The 17,228-nt window shown below is 41.1% G+C and overlaps 1 protein-coding gene across 3 annotated transcripts in view; it reads right to left on the bottom strand.

The window, feature by feature from the left end:
* Positions 1-17,228, bottom strand: part of LOC121380898 (sterol regulatory element-binding protein cleavage-activating protein-like) — a 51,991-nt gene that overhangs the window by 14,348 nt on the left and 20,415 nt on the right. For 2 of the 3 annotated variants that reach the window (XM_041509926.1, XM_041509925.1), the window contains exons 10-17: positions 15,847-15,959; positions 15,380-15,474; positions 14,494-14,592; positions 13,499-13,807; positions 10,593-10,876; positions 8,375-8,813; positions 7,625-7,755; positions 4,070-4,491 (exon numbers count right to left, since the gene is read on the bottom strand). In XM_041509926.1, coding sequence (XP_041365860.1) covers positions 4,070-4,491; positions 7,625-7,755; positions 8,375-8,813; positions 10,593-10,876; positions 13,499-13,807; positions 14,494-14,592; positions 15,380-15,474; positions 15,847-15,959 — 1,892 coding nt within the window. The remainder of the gene's footprint in view (positions 1-4,069; positions 4,492-7,624; positions 7,756-8,374; positions 8,814-10,592; positions 10,877-13,498; positions 13,808-14,493; positions 14,593-15,379; positions 15,475-15,846; positions 15,960-17,228) is intronic. The other variant, XM_041509927.1, reaches the window with a different exon arrangement.

The raw sequence follows: 17,228 nt of genomic DNA, 5'->3' as shown, positions 1-17,228 counted from the left end.
GAATGGTTAACGCCGCAAGGCTCTGCCAAGTGGTATCTGCAATTTGATCTAAGCGGGATAAAGCTGATAATTTAAGACTGTCACAGTAACTGGCTATTTTATTTATCCTGCAATCCAACAAAAAACAGTTGGAAAATCAAATTTATTCCAGTTTTTGTAGCAGTATGATACAGGGGGTGGGACGTAGCCCAGCGGTAAAGCGCTCGCTTGATGAGCAGTCGGTCCAGGATCGATCCCCGACAATGGGCCCATTGGTCTATTTCTCGTTCCAGCCAATGCACCACGACTGGTACATGTATATCAAAGGCTGTGGATGGTGCATATAAAAGATCTCTTGCTACTAATGGAAAATTGTAGCGGGTTTCCTCTCTAAGTCTATATTTCAAAATTACCAATGTTTGACATCCAATAGCCGATGATTAATAAATCAATGTGCTCTAGTGTTGTCGTTAAACAAAAACAAATTTGTCATCCAAGATATATGTAATTCTTTGTAATGCCCTAATTATATTTTGACACATTTATAAATAAATATACATGTATCTTTATCATGACACAAAATGTTTTTTGTATATAGTGTACTGAAAGAAATGATTTAAAGAGTATTTTTATTGAAATTCTAGTCTAAAATATTCGAGTCTAGTCAGGCTTATGTCATGTGACCTGTATATTTTCAGTCAGTGACCATTGCTACGTACCCTTATTAAATATATCTATCCCTCATTGAACCATTAGTGCATTGAAAGGAATAACTTACTAGTAGTTAAAAAGAAAAGAAATGATGGAGTAATAGTATCCTGGTTTATTTTTATAAATTTTTGGTTTTGATGGTCGCCAAATGAACTATCTGTAAAATTCTACATTTGTCCAGTCAGGGGGGCGGGATTTAACTCAGTCGGTTCAGTGCTTGCGTCACAGAATCGAACCACCTCAGTGGATCTATTCAACTGATTGGGATTTTTTCCATTCCAACCAGTGCACCATAACTGGTCAAAGGCTGTGCTTTCCTGTCTGTGGGAAAGTGCATATAAAAGATCCCTTGCTACTAATGCAAAAATGTTATGGGTTTCCTCTCTAAAGACTCTATGTCAGAGTTATCATATGTTTGACATCCAATACCCGATGATTAATAAATCAATGTGCTCTAGTGGTGTCATGAAACAAAACAAAAATTTGTTTTGGTCCAGTCAGGAAAGGTCATCTCAGGAGACCACTGGGCAATTTTCTAGCCCGAACCATCATAAACAGACTACCAACCTGCTGCAACCCGAACCATCATAAACAGACCACCCATCTGACTACCCACCTGCTTCAAGCCCGAACCATCATAAACAGACCACCCACCTGCTTTAAGCCCGAACCATTATAAACAGACTACCCACCTGCTTCAAGCCCGAACCATCATAAACAGACTACCAACCTGCTTCAAGCCCGAACCATCATAAACAGACTACCAACCTGCTTCAAGCCCGAACCATCATAAACAGACTACCAACCTGCTTCAAGCCCGAACCATCATAAACAGACTACCAACCTGCTTCAAGCCCGAACCATGATAAACAGACTACCAATCTGCTTCAAGCCCGAACCATCATAAACAGACCACCCACCTGCTTCAAGCCCGAACCATCATAAACAGACTACCAACCTGCTTCAAGCCCGAACCATCATAAACAGACTACCAACCTGCTTCAAGCCCAAACCATCATAAACAGACCACCCACCTGCTTCAAGCCCGAACCATCATAAACAGACTACCAACCTGCTTCAAGCCCAAACCATCATAAACAGACCACCCACCTGCTTCAAGCCCCAACCATCATAAACAGACCACCCACCTGCTTCAAGCCCGAACCATCATAAACAGACTACCAACCTGCTTCAAGCCCGAACAATCATAAACAGACTACCCACCTGCTTCAACCTGAACCATCATAAACAGACCACCCACCTGACTATCCACCTGCTTCAAGCCCAAACCATCATAAACAGACCACCCACCTGCTTCAAGCCCGAACCATCATAAACAGACCACCCACTGCTTCAAGCCCGAACCATCATAAACAGACTACCCACCTGCGTTAAGCCCGAACCATCATAAACAAGACTACCCACCTGCTTCAAGCCTGAACCATCATAAACAGACTACCCACCTGCTTCAAGCCCGAACCATCATAAACAGACCACCCACCTGCTTCAAGCCCGAACCATCATAAACAGACTACCAACCTGCTTCAAGCCCAAACCATCATAAACAGACTACCAACCTGCTTCAAGCCCGAACCATCATAAACAGACCACCCACCTGCTTCAAGCCCGAACCATCATAAACAGACTACCAACCTGCTTCAAGCCCAAACCATCATAAACAGACTACCAACCTGCTTCAAGCCCGAACCATCATAAACAGACTACCAACCTGCTTCAAGCCCGAACCATGATAAACAGACTACCAATCTGCTTCAAGCCCGAACCATCATAAACAGACCACCCACCTGCTTCAAGCCCGAACCATCATAAACAGACTACCAACCTGCTTCAAGCCCGAACCATCATAAACAGACTACCAACCTGCTTCAAGCCCAAACCATCATAAACAGACCACCCACCTGCTTCAAGCCCGAACCATCATAAACAGACTACCAACCTGCTTCAAGCCCAAACCATCATAAACAGACCACCCACCTGCTTCAAGCCCCAACCATCATAAACAGACCACCCACCTGCTTCAAGCCCGAACCATCATAAACAGACTACCAACCTGCTTCAAGCCCGAACAATCATAAACAGACTACCCACCTGCTTCAACCTGAACCATCATAAACAGACCACCCACCTGACTATCCACCTGCTTCAAGCCCAAACCATCATAAACAGACCACCCACCTGCTTCAAGCCCGAACCATCATAAACAGACCACCCACTGCTTCAAGCCCGAACCATCATAAACAGACTACCCACCTGCGTTAAGCCCGAACCATCATAAACAAGACTACCCACCTGCTTCAAGCCTGAACCATCATAAACAGACTACCAACCTGCTTCAAGCCCGAACCATCATAAACAGACCACCCACCTGCTTCAAGCCCGAACCATCATAAACAGACTACCAACCTGCTTCAAGCCCAAACCATCATAAACAGACTACCAACCTGCTTCAAGCCCGAACCATCATAAACAGACCACCCACCTGCTTCAAGCCCGAACCATCATAAACAGACTACCAACCTGCTTCAAGCCCAAACCATCATAAACAGACTACCAACCTGCTTCAAGCCCGAACCATCATAAACAGACTACCAACCTGCTTCAAGCCCGAACCATCATAAACAGACCACCCACCTGCTTCAAGCCCGAACCATCATAAACAAGACTACACACCTGCTTCAAGCCCGAACCATCATAAACAGACCACCCACCTGCTTCAAACCCGAACCATCATAAACAAGACTACACACCTGCTTCAAGCCCGAACCATCATAAACAGACTACCCACCTGCTTCAAGCCCGAACCATCATAAAAAAGACTACCCACCTGCTTCAAGCCCGAACCATCATAAACAAGACTACCCACCTGCTTCAAGCCCGAACCATCATAAACAAGACTACCCACCTGCTTCAAGCCCGAACCATCATAAACAAGACTACCCACCTGCTTCAAGCCCGAACCATCATAAACAGACCACCCACCTGCTTCAAGCCCGAACCATCATAAACAAGACTACCCACCTGCTTCAAGCCCGAACCATCATAAACAGACCACCCACCTGCTTCAAGCCCAAACCATCATAAACAGACTACCCACCTACTTCAAGCCCGAACCATCATAAACAAGACTACCCACCTGCTTCAAGCCCGAACCATCATAAACAGACTACCCACCTGCTTCAAGCCCGAACCATCATAAACAGACCACCCACCTGCTTGAAGCCTGAACCATCATAAACAGACCACCCACCTGCTTCAACCCGAACCATCATAAACGGACCACCCATCTGCTTCAACCGGAACCATCATAAACGGACCACCCACCTGCTTCAACCCGAATCATCATAAACAGACCACCCACCTGCACTCCAGCTCCTGTTTCTGGCCTGGACTTCGGAGGACTGCACGTCATCCAGCCGCTGCGAGTCCCCGGCACTGTACAGACGGCGATCGTGACTGGCAGCGTCGCTGGCCACGTTGCGCCAATGTTCCTCATACACGCCATCGAACCAGCCCTGGAAATCATACCCCTGCCCCTTCCCACTGTTCTGGTCCCCAGAAGAGGTAACAAATCTCGGTTCTATGGATGAGAAGTCCGTGTTGATGGTGCTCGTTAGGTCTGGCTTGATGTCGGAGAACGTCTTCCTTTTGTTCACCTTCTCGTCGTGTAAGCTTTTCACATCCATGTAGTTGATGTCGCCATGGTATTCCTCGTACAGATCGGCTTCACTGTCTTCGATGTTTCTACCCAGGCACGGCTTCCGTTTCTGCGGAGGGGTGATGCTGTAAAGAAATGAAATGAAATGTTTTATTTACGGTTATATGGCGTCAGACATATGGTTAAAGACCATGTAGATATTGAGGGAGGAAACCCGCTGTTGCCACTTCAAGGGCTACTCTTTTCGATTAGCAGCAAGGGATCTTTTATATGTACCATCCCACAGACAGAACAACGGCCTTTGGTATACCAGTCGTAGTGCACTGGTTAGAGCGAGAAATAGTCCAATGGGTGCTGTAAAGAAAACAATCATTACATGCTATTATTATTATTATTATATCACTTGCTGTACTGTGCATCTTATGATTTTGTGGCAATCAGAGCAGTGGAGTTAAAAAGAAACTGTCTTATGACACCACCAGAGCACTTTTATTAATCATCCGCTAATTGATGTTAAATATTTGGAAAATGTTTATATACTATCTAAGAAAAACTTTGCCAGCAGTTGCAAAATGAAGTACTAGTAGGCATTGGAACTGACAGAGTAGGAGTTGGGGTTTATCGAGAGCTATAGACACTCAGTAATGGGGACACACTGGGGGGGGAGGGGTGTTCTATGGGCCGGAGTCTTGTTACCACAGAAATGTGCAATGTAGTCCACTTGCAATGCATAAAGTTAGTGAAATTGTTGGCCCAAGAATAGAACAAGTACATGTATGACTGAGTGGTTTTCCGTTTTAAAAACAAGCTAAATTTTGTTTCATGTTTTTGTAAATTCCGTTTCATTTCCATTTCAGACTACAATATGCAATTAACAATTGAACCAATTGAACTAACACAAGTTGTGACAAATTAAAGTCCGAACCAAACTGTTAACAACTACAATAAATTACTTTCCTATGTTTAATTGCCGATACATTTCCCCCAAATTTTTTTTAGACACAAGTTGTGAAAAAACCATTACAGTGACACAGATTCCACATACGAGACTGTAACGGTGTTGCCAGTGTCGACTTCGCTGAGATAGCATAGGGCAAAATACATGCAGTTTTCTGCCGTCTGCCATTTTGTTTCTTTATGGAATACTCTTCAAAAGGGGTGACAGTCTCCAAAGTATGTGTCATAATTAATATAAAATCATTACAGATCAGTAAAAATCAATGATCTCTAGTGGTATCATTAAAAATAATAATAATAATAATAATAAAATTAATATGACGTCGCTATTTGTCATTAAATCAAAGTAACCCTACATATTAGTAGCGAAAAATCAAAGCAAAGGCTACAATTATAATAACTACATAAAGTATGATTGTCTAACAATTAAGTGCACTGCACTTAGGGTTCACAAAACGTAAACATTATGATTTATTTTTTCATCTCTGTGACAGTCTAACGTCGTCTGCAAATTGAAGTATGCGCAAGACACAACGGAAATAAAGTAACATTGCAACGTTCAGCCAGCCGTTTTTTGCTAAACGTTTGCAAACACATTTTGACTGGTGGTTCCAGAAATGGTCATTTGGTTTAGTGTCTTCCAAGACAAGTGACAAACTGCTGGCTAAACTTACTCCTGGAAAAAAAAACCTGTCCCATCTGCGCAGGCGCAACAGACTAAGCAGTAAACCAGCCCCAAGTTCAGCCAGCAAACGTTTCACTAACGTTCGCGAAGTATTTGATTGGTTCCCAATGTCACCATTTGGTTTACCATGAAGCGCATAATCCAGTCTAGCGTTTGCCAATAGTACTTGCGCACAGGTCAATCGTCAGTTTACAGAGTGTGGCAATAGTAAAATAGTATTAATTTTTTTAACTTTGCGGAAAATCGTAATTCCGTTTCCAAATGTAAATTCCGTTTCACAATGGGAATTCCGTCCTTTTTCCGCGATCGCTGAAAATCACTGGGTCTACTGTGCTCATGAATCCAAACAAAATATATTTTAAAAACAAAGGCAATGAGCAGTAACGGACACTGTATTCATGGGAAACTCAAAGTTTTCCTGAAGAAATTAACCCATAGAAGCCGAGCTATACATTCAGACAAGAACCAAGAAAATATGAACTGAAGTCTGAGTAACTGTGGCGAAAATAGACGTCGGACATGAGGGTAGTAAACGTCGCATGCGCGCCTTGTTTTGCAACCACTGTTTGCTCGATATTTTTCATTAGCAGCAAGGGAGCTTTTACATGCACTTTCCCCACAGACAGGACAGCACATACCATGGTCTTTGGTATACCAGTAATGGGGCACTGTTTAGGATTGGGGAAAAAAAAACAGTCCAAGAATAAATCCTCCGAGAAGCTTGGATATGGTGATGCATTCTATTATTTATATTTATATTATATACAAAAACAAATTCAGAAACAAAAATGGCTGTATTGTTTTCGACAAGGCCAATGTTATGATCTGGTTGATTTACAGCAGCAGGGTTTCTAGAATTTTTACCTAATCCACTAGCCATGGGACCACAATTAATTAAAATTTCACTATCCCTACTTTATTTAATACAATTTTACTAATAGTAATAATCAGATATGTTACCTAAAGAAAGAAAGAATTGTTTTATTTAACGACGCACTCAACACATTTTATTTACGGTTACATGGCATCAGACATATGGTTAAGGACTAGACAGATTTTGAGAGGAAACCCGCTGTCGCCACTACATGGGCTACTCTTTCCGATTAGCAGCAAGGGATCTTTTATTTGCGCTTCCCACAGGCAGGATAACACAAACCATGGCCTTTGTTGAATCAGTTATAGATCACTGGTCGGTGCAAGTGGTTTACACCTACCCATTGAGGCTTGCGGAGCACTCACTCAGGGTTTGGATTTGGTATCTGGATTAAAAATTCCATGCCTCGATTGGGATCCGAACACAGTACCTTCCAGCCTGTAGACCGATGCCTAACCACGACGCCACCAAGGCCGGTATGTTACCTAAAGAGATATAGAGATAATAAAAACACTAAGATTGATCATATTAACCAAATAGACTTAAATGCAGCATTTAACAAAAAAATTCACTAGCCGTCGGGCATGGCAATAGCAGTTATTTACTAGCCCAACCTTGAATATCACTAGCCACGGGAGTGGGGCTACCATAATCTAGAAACCCTGCAACAGTTTGTTTAAAGCATTGCTTGAGGGATCAAAGCATAAATTATAAATGCTGATGACAAATGACCAACACTCACATATCCACCACAAACCTTTTTCTACAGATTGACGTGATACACTCTCCGGTGTTTGAGTCCCAAATGCGGAGTTGTCCTCCCCAGCAGGAACTGATCACCAGAGGGCCATCAGTAACTACACAGTCAATAGTCTACAAAAAGAAATAAACATAACTTTAGACAGAACTGTTTATATCTTAATTATTAAAATATGTTAATATAATAAAGGAATATTTTAATTATTGGTATCTAAAATATGGTTATTTTGACACCTGGTAGAGAGACAGAGAGAAAATGAGAAAGACAGAAGGAAGGAACACATTTTATTTACAATTATATGGCATCAGACAAATGGTTAAGGACCACACAGATATTGAGAGAGAAAACCAGCTGTCACCACTTCATGGGCTACTCTTTTTGATTAGTAGCAAGGGTTCTTTTATATGCACCATCCCACAGACAGGGTAGTACATACCATGGCCTTTGTTACACCAGTTGTGGAGCACTGGCTGGAACGAGAAATAGCCCAATGGGTCCACCAACGGGGATCAATCCTAGATCGACCATGCATCGAGCGAATGCTTTACCACTGGGCTACGTTTTGTCCACCAAAAAAACGAGACAGAGACCGATATGTGAGACAAACACAAAAAAACCATAGAGGGGAAATCTGTGTTGCCACATAGGCTAATTCTGCTAGAAAAAAAGCAGTAACCATTCTATCAAACAACCACACCTCGTTATCACTAAACGTCCACACCGACCACTCACCTGGTTGTGTCCCTTCAACACCAAAGGAACGGTCTCCTTGATATGTTTGATGTAGCCCTTTCTTCGCCGCCCCCGCTTCGACCACGAGGACCGCCACTTCGAGTAGTTCCTCGAACACACGCACTTGTACAGCACGACCATGAAGTACGATATCACAATGACGCTGAGGAACCCCAGACACACAGTGATCACCAGCTCCTTCCGCGAGCGTGGGTAGAACTGCTTCAGCTGTTCTGGGTCCATGTAATACGGAATGTGGTAGGTCACGTCCTTGACCTTGGGGACGGTTTGGTCCTTTGAGGTGCGGTTGTCTACAGCTGGGTGCGGGATGTCGGATGGCAAGACGTAGTAGTTTCTCTCGGATGGGTGACGGATCGAGACGGCCGCCTCGGGGTCAATGATGATGGACAGGTGAATGGATGGAAGAATTGTGATGTATCTGGGAATGTGATAAATAGAGAATATTTTATGTTTTTTGTCAAATATGATTTATATCTTATTGAGTGGAGTCCAGTCACGCTTGAGTGCGATATGATTGCAAACTTCATGAGATGAGATATAAATCATATTTTATAAAAAAACATGAAATTTTCTATTTATTATATAATTTTTGACAATTTACCTTTATTTTTTAAATGCCAGCAGCAAAATAGTTCCGGCTTTCTTACAGTGAAGATACCACTTTTTACAGTGCCGACAACACATTTTAGAGTGAAATAGTGACATTTTCACTCTAAAATGTGTTATCGTCACTGAATGATTGATAACACTTTTATTTCACTGATACTTTAAGATATTTCACTAAATGTTATATAATAAAAAGAAATATTATATAAATATTCCATGTTTCATTACAGTTCATTTGCAGTATATGTGTTTTTTATATTTGACACAATGTTAATGTCAATGAAAAGTTTGTTTTATTTAATTATACTACAAGAGCACATCGATTAATTAATCATCGGCTACTGGATGTCAAACATTTTGTACGTCTGACTTATAGCCTTCAGAGAAAACCCAGTACAATTTTACTTCTGATAGGGTACTTTTAATTTTAGAAATTAATTGTTCACCACGTAATCAACTGGCAGTTCACGTGATTTTAAAGTTGCGTAACCAACACGCGAACAAAACAGTTCTCGTGAAATATTGTGACTGTATATTTTACATTAAATCGCATGCGACAAGTCTCTATGACAAATCACATAAGGGTTAACCAAGATGTTACAAGATGTAAACTTATAGCCTACCTTCCCCACAGGCTGGTGTTGTAGTAAGCGAACAGCTTGGGCCAGTGTTTGAAGTAGAGATGTTACAAGACGTAAACGCATAGCCTACCTGTCCCACAGGCTGATGTTGTAGTAAGCGAACAGCTTGGGCCAGTGTTTGAAGTAGAGATGTTACAAGACGTAAACGCATAGCCTACCTGCCCCACAGGCTGATGTTGTAGTAAGCGAACAGCTTGGGCCAGTGTTTGAAGTAGAGATGTTACAAGACGTAAACGCATAGCCTACCTGCCCCACAGGCTGATGTTGTAGTAAGCGAACAGCTTGGGCCAGTGTTTGAAGTAGAGATGTTACAAGACGTAAACGCATAGCCTACCTGCCCCACAGGCTGATGTTGTAGTAAGCGAACAGCTTGGGCCAGTGTTTGAAGTAGAGATGTTACAAGACGTAAACGCATAGCCTACCTGCCCCATAGGCTGATGTTGTAGTAAGCGAACAGCTTGGGCCAGTGTTTGAAGTAGAGATGTTACAAGACGTAAACGCATAGCCTACCTGCCCCATAGGCTGATGTTGTAGTAAGCGAACAGCTTGGGCCAGTGTTTGAAGTAGAGATGTTACAAGACGTAAACGCATAGCCTACCTGTCCCACAGGCTGATGTTGTAGTAAGCGAACAGCTTGGGCCAGTGTTTGAAGTAGAGATGTTACAAGACGTAAACGCATAGCCTACCTGCCCCATAGGCTGATGTTGTAGTAAGCGAACAGCTTGGGCCAGTGTTTGAAGTAGAGATGTTACAAGACGTAAACGCATAGCCTACCTGCCCCACAGGCTGATGTTGTAGTAAGCGAACAGCTTGGGCCAGTGTTTGAAGTAGAGATGTTACAAGACGTAAACGCATAGCCTACCTGCCCCATAGGCTGATGTTGTAGTAAGCGAACAGCTTGGGCCAGTGTTTGAAGTAGAGATGTTACAAGACGTAAACTTATAGCCTACCTGCCCCATAGGCTGATGTTGTAGTAAGCGAACAGCTTGGGCCAGTGTTTGAAGTAGAGGTTCTGCCACTGCTGTACATTGGTGTGTTCCACAGGGCCCAATGCCTCCTCGTACATCCGGTCTCCACCCAGAGCTTCTTCCACGGCGTTCAGGCTGTTCTTGTCCATTTGTCCGAACCCCGGCGTCGACGGGCCACTTGATGCTCCGGTGTTGTCGGGACTCGTCAGCTTGTCCACTAGGCCGGTCTTGTACAGGATCAGGCCAATCCATACTACGGTGCACACCTGAAGAAAAGGTCACACATCAAAACAGAGTCTGGTAAAGTTATCTATATGTTATCACAACTGTTACTAGTAATCAATATGTAGTATATACCGGTAGAGGCTATTTCATGTTTTTTGTCACATATGATTTATATCTCATCGAGTGAAGTTTTTAATCATATCACTTGTCTTGCAAGTGCGACTCGTGAGATATGATTACAAACTTCACTCGATGAGATATAAATCATATTTGACAGAAAACATGAAATTTTCTATTTACCTTTTGGCAATTTACCTTTATTTTTAAAATGCCATCAGCAAAATAGTTCCGACATTCTTACAGTGACGATAACACATTGTAGAGTGAAATTTTCACTCTAAAATGTGTTATCGTCACTGAGTGGCTGATAACACTTTTATTTCACTGATATTTTAAGATATTTCACTAAATGTTATATAATAAAGAGAGGATAGAGTTAGAACTGGACATGCAATTCAAGGTTTGAAATTAAATTTGTGGAGTGGGAAGCAATCTTTACTTCCAAGATTTTAAGCTGGAATGAAATGCAAGAAAGTGAGTAGTCGTCCCAGAAATTAAGTTTCAAAATTAGACTCCTATACGACTCGTAGTGTAACTTTTTTAACAGCGATGTAGAAGAATTGAGACAAATGTGGATAAAGTTTAAGATTTATAATTATCACTCTTGAAAATTAGCGATTCTTAACGTATCTGGAATACTGTCAAAAATAAGATGGAATGCAAAAGCTGTTTGTGTAGCTAACTATCAGAAAACATGGTTTATGGTTTTGAAGCAATGTTTGCAATCTGCTCCCTGTCAGTTTCAGGTCTTGCAATTGCTTTACGTTGGCTGTTCAAGCAGATGCCTTAAAGCGACATACCCTAGTTTTTAAACACTAAGGCATATTTTTGACAATTACAGCTGTTTTTGATAACTGAAATCATACTTCACTTAGATTTTATTGTTTAGTTTATCCATTTCCGTACATTCAAAGTGTTTTTGGTCATCCTGGTATTTTTAATATCACAAAATGCCTTTCTCATATTTTTAAAAATGCATGTGCATTTGAGAAGTAACAGGTATGGAGTTGGACTTTTAGTCTATTTTTAGAGGGTATTTCACAATTTCAAAGTCACAGACAGATGTTTCACTCATTTGTAACTTTATCCAAATGTGTTGCAGGTTTGTAGATTAACTAAACTTAATGTTACTTTTCACAGGTTGAAACTAGGGTATGTCCCTTTAATTCCTGTATCAAAAAGATTAAGAGCACAAAATATATGGTAATTTGTTAATTTGTTAAAATGTCATGCAAGCTGGTGTGGGTTTATAACTTAATAATATGTTATTATACAAATGTTTTGTATTATTTTGTATAGAGATGCATGCCAATTCATTGGTTCCCTTTTGACACCAGAAGACTATAAATCAGTTTACTTTAACCTTTAGACTACTGGATTAATTTTTAACAAAAACCACGTTGAGTGGGTACAAGTTTATAATTTTTACTCACATATATTCACTTAAATGTTTTATAAATACATGAAATAAAGTTTATATATGAATCGGTAAGTATTATTTTCGTGTCTTTTTTTGTAATTTTTATTATTTTAAATCGGCTAATGGTGATTAAAATTAGGCAAAAAATCGAAAAAGTTGTGTTTACTTACAGGCATTTGTGGCCAGCTGTCCAGTATTTATGTCCATTATTCCCGATAACAGTGGTTTTCTGACCAGAATTTTTTGTTAAACCCGAACTAAGATTCATATTGCAATATTTGGTAATTTTCGTTGTTGGTAAAACGATCAAATTTATTATCAAATTAGCTGTCACAATTAGCTATCGATCCCTGAAAATGACCGCGACGTGCCGCCACTGTTGTCAAGCGAAAATACTTGCCGAAAACCACTTTTTGAACTCAAAATTTCAAGGTATTTTCAATTGAAAAAATCAAAACAAAAGCCACCATTTTGAAAAAAAAATCTTTTTTCTTTAATTATATTTCCGTTTCCGGTGAGTGTCGTGTGCAAACCGGCGGGAAATATGAATTGGGGAATGCACTGTATACAGTGTACAGTATATCGACTGACGTGACGTCGGGCGAGATATCTCGCCTGCAGTAGTCAGAAGGTTAAAGCAATATTTCCACACAGACCGACAACTTAATCCTGCCTGTGTGTTAAACCAAGAGATTTTTACCGGCCTCGATGACGTCGTGGCAAGCCATCGGTCTACAGGCAGGTAGGTACTGGGTTTGGATCCCAGTCGAGGCATGGGATTTTTAATCCAAATACCGACTCCAAACCCTGAGTGAGTGCTCCGCAAGGCTCAATGGGTAGGTGTAAACCACTTGCACCGACCAGTGATCCATAACAGGTTCAACAAAGGCCATGGTTTGTGCTATCCTGCCTGTGGGAAGTGCAAATAAAATATCCCTTGCTGCTAATCGGAAGAGTAGCCCATGTAATGGCGACAGCAGGTTTCCTCTCAAAATCTGTGTGGTCCTTAACCATATGTCTGACGCCATATAACCGTAAATAAAATGTGTTGAGTGCTTCGTTAAATAAAACATTTCTTTCTTTATTTCCAAGAGATTTAAAAAGCTAACTATCAAGCACTTACCATAATCATTCTCTGAAAGATTCTGGTTTTTGCCCAGAAGAAAAACAGCTTCAGTCTCCGTGGCAACTCCAGGTTCTGGAAGAAGGCGTCTGCCGGTTGTTGCCTTGGAAACAATGGTGACGATAGACCCGTATGGCCGACCTGCTGACCGTCTAGTCTGGGCGCGGACCGTGATCGGTTCAGCTTGGACGGGGGTGGGGGTGGGGGGAGCCGAGACATGATGGGGCAGCGTAGAAGCGGCTCGATGCTATCAGCAGATGGCTCACTGTCTACAACCTGATGAATGCTCTGCTTGTGAAGATCCAGCAGCTGCAACAAATATTTAGGGTTTTTTTAAATATATTATTTAAAACCAATAAGGTATATATTTAGCATAGTAACTAATGTGTTTATATTATTGGTAGCTAGAATTTTGTTACAGATATCTCATTATTTAACAAGCAAAACAGAAATTCACAACAGCAACAAAAAAAACTAAAATTCAGTATAACAACTAACATCATTACATTTATATTATTGGTACCTGAAATATGTTTTACAGACTTCAAAGACATAGCACTTAAATTGCAAGGCATGGCAAGTAATGTCATTATATTATTATTGATAGCTGGAACAAATCATATTTTAAAGGTATAATACTTAGCCAACAATGAAGAAATTCAACATATCGAAAATGAATATATATTATTTTATTATCAGTACAATTATTTCACATCACCTGTACTAAAATGGATACATGCACCATAATGAAAGGATAAAAACAAAATATGTGTATGTGTTATCAGACATTCTTTATACTAAAGTTAAAGTTTGTTTTATTTTACGCCACCACTAGAGCACACTGATTAATTAATCTCTAGCTATTGGATTTCAAACATTTGGCACTTCTGACATGTAGTCATCAGAGGGAAACCTGCTACCTTTTCATTAATAGTAAGGGATCTTTCATATGCACATGCCCCCAACATAATCCTGTCTGTCATATTTTAGTTTACCTCCATTCTCCTGATATCAACAGACAGCACTGTGGTGAAAAACACCATCTGCAGGAAGAAATCAGACAGCAAACCCACCACAGCAAACAGACAAAACTCCTGAAACAAACAAAATTTACACCCAAAAATAATGCCATTCGATTATTTTAACTTTAATGATAGTAAATAAACATATTTACTCATGTTAGTAAACGTGAGCATTCAAGAATTATTGATGTTTCTTTCATTCTTCTTTTTTTTCTGTCGAGTAGTTTTCTTAACTAAGATAGGATAACTGGTCAAAAGTTGGCTGGCCTACCTTGTTGCCTACCTTTATAATTTACTATAAGTTATTTATTTCCGAGACAATTGTTTTCTAAATTTCACACAAAAATAGTATTTTTTTGTTATTTCTAAAATAAGGATGGGACGGACTGTAAGCGAGGATTTTTGGGGTGTTTTTTAAACTAGAAATTAGTGAATATTATATCAAATTATATACCATAAAGTTTATATACCATTGCTTTGAGTGTAAGGAATATTATTTCTGAAATTGTTCCAAGCAACATCAAAGCTTATTTTGATGTTATGATGGAAGATAGTCAAAATGAGTATGTGCAAAAAAACATTATTTCAAACATTGTATAAGAATAACTTCTATATAAAATTCAAGCTGACTATATCCTTTGTGGACACAGCTGCATGTTTTTAACCTCTATATAAAGACCATCTGGTTTTAATGGATATATTTTGTAGCTCAGGGCCATATGTTATATATTTTGGGTATTTTAAACATTTAAGACAGCAAAATAATTCTCAATAAACAGGAAAACATTTACTAAAAAAAAAAAAAAAAAAAAAAAACATTTGTTTTACTTTCAATATTGCATCTAAGTGATCAAATTACCTGAATTGCTGGAACAAAGGTAAAGAAACCGACAAGAAGAATAGCCAGTTCGGTAACAAGGTTCTTGGTAATAAACCAGCCTTCCTTACTGAGACCTGAAAACACACAAAGTACACAGAGATTATCACATGAATATGTGTGCTGTGCAAACTTCGGAAATTTCATTAAATTAAACAAGCTTCATCAGCAAGTTGACAAAATTAATAAAATGAGAATATAGGCCTCTAAGAATTCAGGTAACCTATTTCCTTTTTGTGTAACCCATTATGTCTATGGTGCCCTAAAGTTTGTGCTAACAAATAATAGGTTACACAAAATTAGATTTGTACGAGCATCATGCAAATGAAATGGTCATTCTCACAATCATAGCAATTAACAGAAAACAAAACATAAGATAACCAGTCACAGATGAGTAAATTTGTCATTTTTAAAGATAATCTTTCTACAATAAATAATTATATCAGCACCTTGAGCGACTCGAACTTTGACATCGAGATGTACTGGAGTGGAAACAACAGACTTGGTCAACACTACCACATTCTCCAGTCCAATTATTATCACTAAGTATGGAAAGATCTCTCTGAAAAGAACAATAAAAATATATATATATACTCTTCAAAAGAAGAAACGCAAAACCACATTGTCGTAACATTTGGAGAATTGATTTAATTATTGAATGGTGAGTCCGATAATTACCAAATGTTGCAGGATTGTTCACAATTCACTCTAGTCCATTGTGAGTAAGTGATAGGACACACCACCAAGGTCAAGGTCATCTGGAGTCAATACCGGGTGTGGCCTCTGCGTGTGTTGACAACTGCCTGGCACCGCCTGCCCATTGAAGCAACCAGAGTACGGATGACGTCCCGGGGGATGGTGGCCCACTCGGCCTGCAAAGCTGCTGCCAGCTCGGGCAGGGTCTGGGGCTGTGGTTGTCGCTGTCGGAGGCGTCAGTCCAACTCGTCCCATAGATGCTCAATTGGGTTCAAATCCAGTGATATCGATGGCCAAGGAAGGACATTAATGTTGTTGTTCTGTAGGAAAGCCGTTGTGAGACGTGCTGTGTGAGGCCTGGCGTTGGCATGTTGGAACACTGCGTTGGCGTTGGCCATAACTGGAACGATGTGTGGCCGGAGGATCTGGTCAATGTAGCCCTGTGCATTCAGGTTGCCCTGCACGTGGACCAGGTCAGTTCTGCCAGTGTGTGAGATGGCTGCCCACACCATGACACTACCCCCGCCGAATCTGTCCACTTCCTGCACGCAGTTTTGCAAAAATAACGTTCACCACGACGCCTATACACGCGACATCTTCCATCATGACATCGGAGCAGAAATCGGGACTCGTCACTGAACCACACCTGTCTCCATCGCAGTTGAGGCCATTGTCGATGAATCTGGCACCACTGCAGTCGGAGTCGACGGTGTTGTGGTGTTAAGATGACACCTCGAACTGGACGTCTGGCACGAATTTCTACCTCACGTAGGCGGTTCCGTACGGTCTGGTCGGATATCCTGCGCAAACCTGGTATTGCTGCGGCTGTGGAGGTGGCAGTAGTCAATCGTTCCCGAAGGTGGCGTACCCGGATGTAGCGGTCCTGCCCGGGGGTAGTGACCCGTGGTCGACCGGATCTAGGGAGGTCACGTGTTGATCCATGTTGCTGGTAACGGTCCCACAGTCTGGAGATGGTGCTTGGGGACACATGGAATGCCCTGGCAACGGCCGTTCTGGATTCGCCTGCGTCTAGTCGGCCGATGGCATTGTTTCTCTGCGGTTCACTGAGACGTGGCATGTCCTGGATTGTCAACTGTCAGCCAGATACAGAGGCCAGGCAAGCGAACACCCTGCA

The sequence above is a fragment of the Gigantopelta aegis genome, chromosome 9, assembly GCF_016097555.1.
Source record: "Gigantopelta aegis isolate Gae_Host chromosome 9, Gae_host_genome, whole genome shotgun sequence".
Classification (NCBI taxonomy): domain Eukaryota; kingdom Metazoa; phylum Mollusca; class Gastropoda; order Neomphalida; family Peltospiridae; genus Gigantopelta; species Gigantopelta aegis.
This window is presented reverse-complemented; position numbering and strand designations above follow the sequence as displayed.